Source organism: Bos javanicus, chromosome 5 (genome assembly GCF_032452875.1).
Source record: "Bos javanicus breed banteng chromosome 5, ARS-OSU_banteng_1.0, whole genome shotgun sequence".
Lineage (NCBI taxonomy): Eukaryota > Metazoa > Chordata > Mammalia > Artiodactyla > Bovidae > Bos > Bos javanicus.
Genome location: NC_083872.1, coordinates 57,575,282 through 57,584,535, shown reverse-complemented (window position 1 = coordinate 57,584,535; position 9,254 = coordinate 57,575,282). Strand labels below are relative to the sequence as shown.

The 9,254-nt window shown below is 47.3% G+C and overlaps 1 protein-coding gene across 1 annotated transcript; it reads left to right on the top strand.

The window, feature by feature from the left end:
• Window positions 1-5,745: 5,745 nt before the first annotated feature.
• On the top strand, window positions 5,746-9,153 carry COQ10A (coenzyme Q10A). Its single transcript, XM_061416860.1, has 5 exons — window positions 5,746-6,067; window positions 6,629-6,775; window positions 7,557-7,749; window positions 7,980-8,081; window positions 8,353-9,153. The coding sequence occupies exons 1-5, from the start codon at window positions 5,946-5,948 to the stop codon at window positions 8,518-8,520; spliced, it is 732 nt and encodes a 243-aa protein (XP_061272844.1). The 5' UTR covers window positions 5,746-5,945; the 3' UTR covers window positions 8,521-9,153.
• The last annotated feature ends 101 nt before the right edge of the window (window positions 9,154-9,254 follow it).

The window sequence follows — 9,254 nt, the reverse complement described above, 5'->3', positions numbered from 1 at the left end:
CGCAGCCCCGCCTACCGGGGGGCGGGCGAGCGGGAGCCCGCAGCGCTCCCTGGCGGCCGTCGGGGGCCCGGCCTCAGGGCGCTTGCCGCGCAGGCTGCCCCAGGCCGCGGCGCCCTCCGCCCTTCTCCAGCGGTCCCAGCGGCCTGGGCACCCCCCATCTCACGCCCTGGTTCCCCAGCTCCTCAGGCCGGCCGCGCCGGGCTCTTAGCTCCACTCTGAAGCCCACGGGGGATGCTCCACAAAATCCTAGCGGCAATTCGAGCCTCGGCCCTCCTGCGTTGCCTTCCAAACTGAGGACCAAATGGCGGGCCAGATCTCACTCAGCCCACAATGCCTCCTCTGAGCGAACGCCTCCGGTCCGCGATCACACAACTCAACATTCCCCACTGACTTGGGGAAGCAGGGCGTGGAGATCTGGGGGTTATATATGGCAATAGTCCCAGAGGCAGGGAAGGCGCGTATCTCCGCTGGCGGTGACAAGAGTTGGGTAGAAAGGAAAGAGCAAAAGTGCCCAAACTGCAGAGGAGGGGGAAAAAAAAACAACCCTCAATTTAGCTGCAGAAAAACCCCACAGAGAGGATAAGATAGCTAGCTGGCAACTGAAGGACTCCAAGCCCAACAGAAGGGGGCTTTTCCATTGCCTACTCTATTGCTAGGTTAAGGTGGTAGGGTGGCTACATTTTAAAAGACTCATCAATTTCTCCCCCAAAAAAGGGTCGAGGTACTTCTCCACTGGAGAGACCAGGCTAATCAGGCAAGATCTAGATGGAGGTTGACTTACCAAAAAGGCAAAAAGAGAGAAGAAAAGTAGGTATTGAAGAATTTATATACAATTTATAAAACATGATTCAGTGTCCTGTGCAGAGCTCAGCAACTCAATATATGCAATCTGAGGAACACACTTAGAAAAAAGAAGCATAGCACGTTGCCCACCCTGTCAAGACAGAGGCATAAAAGCCCTCCTTTGCCTTCCGACAATCTATGACCCTCATCATTTTCATTATCTTGATCCCTTGAAAAATACACAAGTGCCAGTGGTTTTTCTTGGAGAGAAAAACTGGGGAACAGGGAATAAGGAGTGAGAGAGAAATTTACCTATCAGTATATACCTTTAATTTTAAAAAATTTTTACCATTTTGAAAACAAAATTCACAGTTTTACTGAAAACTTAACCTCTTCCAGGAAGTCTTCCCTGGTTAACAGTTTCTTTTAGTTTTGACAGGTCTCCTTAACACTTCTATACTTAGTTTACACTGTCACAATCAGGTTGTTGTTTCAGGCGGGGTTTTTTTTTTCCACTTGTAAAAATTGAGATATAGTTGATGCACAATATTATATGTTGCAGATGTACAACACAGTGATTCACATTTTTAAGGTTATACTTCATTTATAGTTATTATAAAATACTGGCTATATTCTCTATATTGCAGTCACAATCAAGTTTAAATTGCACATCTTTATTGTTTTATTTCACCTTACATCTTTGACATACAGGAATCCAGTGTTTCAGAAGGGATTTTAAGCTCCTTAGCCAGAGTCTTCCAACATTGGACTGTATATTGGTTTTCTTTTCTATGAAAAAAGGATGTTCAAGGAGAGAAGTAATAGGAACAGACACTTAATGCTTGATGATGATGAAGATGAGGCTGAAGAAGTAGAAACTGAAGGTAGCTTGGAATCTGATGGATAGGGGTGTTGGGACATGTTGACTTATCTATTAGCTTTGACAGACCTTCCAGGAAGGGCTAAGCTATGGCCCAGAGGATGGGGAGGAGGGGACTACATGGCCTCCATTGCCCAAAATAGCTTTTGGTAACCTGAGGAATTGGAGTCAGAGGTTGAACTGGGGTCACGTGCCTGGTTCTGGCTCCTGAGTGGAAGTGAACAAGGGAGTTTACGCCAGCCAGGTCCTCTGGGCAGCTGGAAGGAGGAGGAAGGGCTAGAAGAGTTATTTTTAATATTATTCAGAGCACAGAAAGAGGATTTCCCAATAGGGAAAAAAGGATATGATGTAGGTAACACAGTTACTTCCAGGGCTCAAGGAGATGCAAGGCGTGGGGATAAGGAGGCCGGAAGTGGTCCTAAAGTCCTCTTACACAAACTGTCCTTCTGTAGTACACTGATGCTACTACTGCTGCTAAGTTGCTTCAGTAGTGTCTGACTCTGTGCGACCCCATAGACGGCAGCCCACCAGGCTCCGCTGTCCCTGGGATTCTCCGGGCAAGAACACTGGAGTGGGTTGCCATTTCCTTATCCAATGAATGAAAGTGAAGTTGCTCAGTCCTGTCCGACTGTTAGCCCGCAGACTGCAGCCTACCAAGCTCCTCCATCCATGGGATTTTCCAGGCAAGAGTACTGGAGTGGGGTACCATTGCCTTCTCCCTCTGGAGTACACTACTGTATTCATATTTGGATAACTAAGCAGATGCCTGCCTGTCTTTAAGCCTCGATTTTCATTCTAACAAACGTTTGCTGAGGCTTCACCATTGAATTCAGCCCTGTACTAACTGGTTTGGAGGTAGAAACTTAGAAGTAATGGTTTCAGGATTTCCCTGGTGGGCAGTGGTTGGGACTCCATGCTTTTACTACCAAGGGCGAGAACTAAGATCCCACAAGCCTTGCGGTGCTGCCAAAAAACAGAAAAATATATGTAATAGTAGGGTTTTTTTTTTTTTTTAAGTAACAGTGTCCATTTTTGTGTTTATAAGTTAGAAAAACATATACATGAACATTAAACAATTAGAGAATATAGAATTCAATCTACTTTATGTGGCATTATGTGTTCACAATAATGTTGAGAGATGGATTCAGTCAAGAGGGTCTTCCTGGAGGAAGTGTGTTTTGTCAGTACTTGAAGGAAGTTATTGATGTAGAATGACAGGGAAATGGAAGGAAACTGGTTGTTTCAAGTACAAGGGATGAACTAGGAAGAGTTTAAATGGCAATAATTACCTAATCTAATTAGTAGGGGGGGACAGCAAGCAAATTGGCTTGGCAGGCCTGTTATACCTCCTTGGGGATTCTGTAGCAGTTAACTCGGTTAAGGCATAGTGTTAATGAGGTCACAGTTTACTTATGTATCCCAGTTAATTTGTCTTTTATCTGACCAGATCCTTACCCCCCACTCTACACAGCTGTCTCACATGTGTAAGCCCTTAGTCAGAGGGGGTGGACAAGAGAGTTGGGTTGGAAAGAGTAAGTAAATTTGTTCCTCAAGATCACATACCCTTTTGAGAATGGCTCCCCATGACCATCTTCAAACTGGAAGAACATATTGTGTCTTGTTGGCAGGGAGGGTTCTGAGGGGGAAAGAAGAAATGTTAAAAAAGAAAAAGAAATGAGATCATTCCACAATTGGGACTTCATGTGTATATAATACAAAGTAAGGATTGAAATGCCTTCCTTGAAAAATGGCAAATGTAAGCCACAGTTCAAGGGAGGACCCCACTTCATGAAATCCAGACAAAATGGCCCAAACTTTAAAAAATCAATCCATATCCACCGAAATCTCCCAAATAAATGCCAATCTCAAACCGTGGGGAAAGTTGGAAGGTTTGTATCTGTTTTCAGGGCCTTGTTTCTGGACAAGCTGTCTCTTTTCCCTTCCAGTTACAGCAAGTCCCCTACATAAAAATGAGTTCCGTTTTGAGAGCATGTTTGTAAGTCCAACTTGTTTGTAAATCCAACAAAGTTAGTCTAGGTACTCAACTAACACAACCAGCTATATAGTACTGTATGGAAACAGGTTTATAATACTTTTCACACAAATAAAACAAAAAACAAACAAAAAATAAAAGATTTTTAATCTTACAGTAAAATATCTTGAAAAGTAAAGTAGTACAATACAACAGCTGGCATACCAGGGCTGGCATCATCGAGTGAACAAGCAAGAAGAGTTACTGACTGGAGGAGGCAGAGGAGGTGAGAGATGGTAGAGCTGAATGGTCATCAGCAACTGGAGATGAGGGCAAGCTGCAATTTCACTCCTGCCTGACATTGGTGGCACAAGTTCTGGTTCCTTGCTGAAGTCAATTCTATCTACCTTCGGGAAAAAATGATCCAGTGATGACCAGGTAGTAGCTTGTTTTTTTTTTTTTTTTCTCATCATACATGACTCAGCAGCACTGGACTGCATTCTGAATGGCTGCTGCAACCTTCGTGTACCATTCTACATTCAGGTCCTGCACCTCAAAACTAACAGTGCCTCCTCAGATAAAGAAAATCCCCTTGCTGCTTCCTGCATTGTGAATCTCTGGTTCTTCAGTTACTCCTTCCCCTTGTCACTCCATTCTCTCAATTATTTTCACTTTTGTTTCCATCGCAATCCCTTGGTGCTTCTTAGCAGTACCAGCTACATCACCACCACTCTCGCAGTTGGTTATGGACATCCTGGGCTTGAAATAAAGATACTCTACTGTTGTCCTCTTTGCAGTACTGTCGAGTACACAAAAGCACAACCACTTATAGAGGATGCATGCACATGACCGCGTACACCAGACACACGAACTACCTGATGTTATTGGAAGTGTGCACGCACATCTGCATCTTTGAAAGTTCACAACCTGAAGGTTTGTATGTAGTGGACTCACTGCAGATCCTAAGGGCAACACCATCATTAATCATTTCATTCTTCCACCCTCAACCCCAGGACCGTATGGTGTGTGCTCAGTCGCTCAGTCATGTCCGACTCTTTGTGACCCCATGTATTGTAGCCCACCAGGCTCCTCTGTCCATGGAATTTTCCAAGCAAGAATACTGGAGTGGGTTGCCATTTTCCTCCTCCAGGCGATCTGCCCAGCCCAGGGATCAAACCCATGTCTCTTCCGTCTCCTGCAATGGCAGGTGGATTCTTTACCACTGCACCATCTGGGAAGCACCAACCACACCACACTACTCAGATAAAGATTTCCTGAATGTGGAGAACATGACTAAAGATTTATGCTCTCAAGACTAAAGCAGAGAGGGGGGTTGCACTGTAATAGTGTAAACATTTTTTTTTTTTTTTTAGTGTAAACATCTTTAAGTGCAATAGCAGATACCATTGTTCTTAAAGTGTCCTTCCTTTACTCCACTGTGGGAGAATTGCAAGGGCTCTTGTACCCACCTAGATCTAGTCTCTAATTGTTGATTTCTCTCTCTTTTTCATCTGTTCTCCCCACTTTTATCGACACTTTTTCTACCCTTGTAATATGACTGAAAGCAGTGTAGTGACATTTCCTGGCCCATGAGGTCTCACTTCTATCAAATGCACACTTTTCCAGGCAAAGATGGTTCTCTATCTACCATAAAAATAAGTCTGGTTCTTCTCACTTCCACTGCTTTCTATAATTATTAAGAGAAAATGATGCAAAGTCTTAGCCCAGATCTTGGAACATTAATTTTCTGTCTCAAAGCACTGCACTATGCGCTATGCTGGCTCTAAAGATGAATGGAACTTCTAACTATAAACAAGGCAAAATATAGTACAGGCTCTAAGAGACGTGCAGAAGACCGAGGGTATCTGCTGTTGATACGGCCACTAAGCCACCTTTGTGCTTATGTATCAGGCCCGTGATCAGACCCCGCAAGTAGTTTGCCTGTTGACCTCGCCCCACCGGGCCATGTCTGCAGCTTCTCAAATACCCACTCCAGCGCCCTCGCCCTTTCTCGCCAGAGGTGTGAAACTACATCTCCCGACAGGCCGCGTGGTCCCCTTCCTTCCCCCCTCTCCCGGTCCCGAGCCATGGCAACGGCGTGACGTGAGGGTACTGGGAGCTGCGGGAGCGGCTTCAGTTCTAAGCTATCCAGCCGCCCGGGCGGGAGCTGGGCGAGAACAGCCATCGCCCCGCGCCGCCCCTGCCCTCGCCGGCCCTGAATCCGCCCGACTGCTAACCCTCCGCTCTCCCTCTGGAGTGAGGAGGGCGCGGCCGCTATCAGAGCAGAGAGGGCAAGGGAGGGTCGCGCGCATGGCCTCGGCGGGCGCGCGGCGACTCCCTGCCGGGACGCGCGCCGCGGCCCGGGGCTGCTGCGGCCTCTCCTTGCGCCCGGCTCCGCCCCCGGGCCCTCCGCGACCGCTGGGACCAATGAGGTGAGAGGGAGGTGCGGGCGTCCGCGCTGGAGCTGAGGGGGTCACCTAGGACCCCGAAGTTCCGCGGTGGAGAGTTGCAACTCTGGCTGCAAGCGCGGTGGGAGGGCGGCGGTGGTCATACCCTGGGGTATAATGTGTTGCTTTGGGGAAATGCTTTTGCAAATTATTGGCGAGGCAGTCCCCGAGGTGAGTGCCCAACCACATCTTGCCGGTCGCGGGTGCCTTGGCATCCGCCGGCTTGCGAGGCCCCGGGGGCTGTGAGGCATCCCGAGAGTCCTTGCTTTCAGCAGTAGCGTAGCCTCCAGTCAAAGGCAACTGGAGCTTCGCACGCACCCCTCTTTTTCCCATCTCCTCCCTCGGCACTGTCCTCAGTCGCCCTCGACCTTTCGCACTCGTGACTGCCTGGCCGGGGAGCCTGGCGGGCTGCAGCAGGTGCTAGGGGAAAAGCTGGTTTGGACGACCTTCCTTCTGGGATGCGCCCCTCTTCTTCTGCACCTGAGAATGATTGAGGACCACAAGGAAAGAATCTTGACACTGTCTCTCCTTTCCTTTTGGCCTTAGATTTCCGATCTCCTGCAGCTTCTTCTTGCCCCGGGCTCCCCAGGTCTTGGCGACTGAGTCTGGCTTACCTCCCAGCCGTTCCTTCATGGGCTTTGCTGCCCCCTTCACCAACAAGCGAAAGGCTTACTCTGAGCGTCGGATCATGGGGTGAGCATGCTCTCCTGTCCAGTATCCCTCCACATTCCTTTTCCCGACAAACAAAACACCATGTCCAGGGTAGAATGTAAGAGTAGCCATAGTGGGCAAGATTCATCCCTGGCCATCCCACTGTCCCCAGTGGTATTACTGATCCTTTACCCTCCTTTGGCAGCCTCCCAACCTCAGTCCCCTTCTTCTTGGTTGCTGTGCAGGTACATTGTGAAACGTGACTAGAGTTGGACAATAACATAAGACAATAGGGTATTATTTCTTTACTGACCTGACTTTAGGTATTCTGAGCAAATATGAGTTAACACTTATTGAACACTTAACTACTGCTAGCAGTTAGGCTGTTTAGGTGTTTTATCACAGATTTTCCCATTTGATCCTCCAAACAAACTTATGAATCAGTTACTACTATTATGATTTGCAGAGAAGATAAATGGAGACAATAATTTTCCTAGGGCCGCTTTGTCAAAAAGTTACAGAGCTAGGATCTGCGTCCCTGTGTGAATCACCAGTCATCCCAGTTCTCCAGACATGACCCTTTTAAGGATCAAAATAGATAGTAAATGCAAAAACACTCTCTAAATGGCAAGACTTGAGATGCATTAACATCATGGAAATCTGGACATTTGCTTTTGCAAAATCATTCATGGGGGCTTATTTGGGATCTCTAGTTCCTGAAGGTACATGATTGGTGGGCAAAGGTATGAGGGGAGGGTGCCTACGGCAAGGAGGAACCTGAGCCAACTGGCAGCTTCTTGGCCTCTGTGACTCCTTCCCCTAGGTACTCAATGCAGGAGATGTACGAGGTGGTAGCCAATGTCCAGGAGTATCGTGAGTTTGTGCCCTGGTGTAAGAAGTCTTTGGTGGTATCCAGCCGCAAAGGTCACTTGAAGGCCCAGTTGGAGGTTGGCTTTCCACCTGTTGTGGAACGTTACACTTCTGCTGTTTCCATGGTCAAACCTCATATGGTCAAGGTGAGGCCTGGTTGGGAGTGATTGATCAGGATCTTTTTTTCTGTGTTCTGTGGCATTTTTACATTTAAGGGCTATTTTGGCTTTCCTTATGATTTTTCTATCTCCATGTGTCAGATATTTCCAATATTTGAAGGAAAGGAAAATGGCTTTCAATTCCTTTGTACAGCTTCCTACACCTGATGTAGGTCTCATTCCATTGTAATATGCTTTAACTACCTGTCTTGTTCTAGGCTGTTTGCACTGATGGCAAGCTCTTCAACCACTTAGAGACCATTTGGCGATTCAGCCCTGGAATTCCTGCCTATCCTCGAACTTGCACAGTGGACTTTTCGGTGAGTCAGGAGGCTACATAGGGCTACAACTGGGTTGTAGGGGCTGAGCCGAGGTACTATGACAGTTACTTCCCAAGTCAATTACACTCTCCACAGGGGTCAGCTTGTATCACACTTGTACTTTGTACTCAGTCCTAGGGCTTTTGAGGAGATCTAAGGAATAGGAGTTGGGGGGAGGAAAAGGCACTGAATAGTAAGTACCCTTGCATTTGGTCAGGGACTATCCAACATGGTTTTGAAGAGTTTCTGACTGTCTCTTACCCATTCCCAGATTTCCTTTGAATTTCGCTCTCTGCTGCACTCCCAGCTGGCCACCATCTTTTTTGATGAGGTTGTCAAAAAGAATGTCGCTGCCTTCGAGCGCCGGGCAGCAACCAAGTTTGGTCCAGAAACAGCCGTCCCCCGTGAACTGATGTTTCATGAGGTGCACCAGGCTTGAGGCAAAGGATTATTCCCTAGCCTCGCTTCTCCCCCCACTCCTCACCCAATTTTCTTATTTATTTGGCTCCTGTTCCAATCTGAGAGAAGAGTCCATGTTCGTATTACTGTTCTCCCTCTGAAATCCCCCAAAATTGGGCTCTGAGCTGGCTAGAAATGCTGGGGGAAAGAAAAGGCAAGGAGGCATGGAAAGGAGATATGCTCAGGAAAGGGTCAGGGTTATCCTGAGAGCACCATATGCCTGAAGCCTGCCACCTTCTCACACTGAATTATAGTCGGGGCTGTGCGGTCATCTCTGAGCTCTTGTCAAGGTGCCTTAGTGTCTGACCAGGGGAAAAAAGCTTTTCTTAGGACTGAAGAAATTGAACTCTTTGTTCTGACACAGAGCTACTGGGTGGTCAATAACCTTGCCTACCTGAAATGCCTCAGGAGATGCCTGAGATCTGGCCCCAGCTTGAAATCCCTATGACCTTACTTCCATGCTGCCTGGCTAGTGGAGAGCAAGGGACTTTCTCAGCCATCAGTGCCACAGGGGCAAGGAGCAAAAGAGCACTGAACAGTTGTACTCCTGGGCTGTCTTCTACTTGGCCTGAGTTTTTATAAAATTTCAATAAATTAATTGTGACAGTGTGAATCTGGCTTTTTCATATTGCTTCTTGGGGGAATAATGTAGATATAGCAGAGCAGAAGAAAGTTATGGCTTCCTTTCCTAGGGGAGCAAAGGTGCAAGAAGGG

Excerpts from the sequence above, each read along its gene's own strand:
- COQ10A (XM_061416860.1), top strand. The coding sequence starts at position 5,946 with ATGGCCTCGGCGGGCGCGCGGCGACTCCCTGCCGGGACGCGCGCCGCG. Across the intron at positions 6,068-6,628 it reads CGACCGCTGGGACCAATGAG|ATTTCCGATCTCCTGCAGCT; the intron begins GTGAGAGGGAGG and ends TTTTGGCCTTAG. Across the intron at positions 6,776-7,556 it reads TCTGAGCGTCGGATCATGGG|GTACTCAATGCAGGAGATGT; the intron begins GTGAGCATGCTC and ends TCCTTCCCCTAG.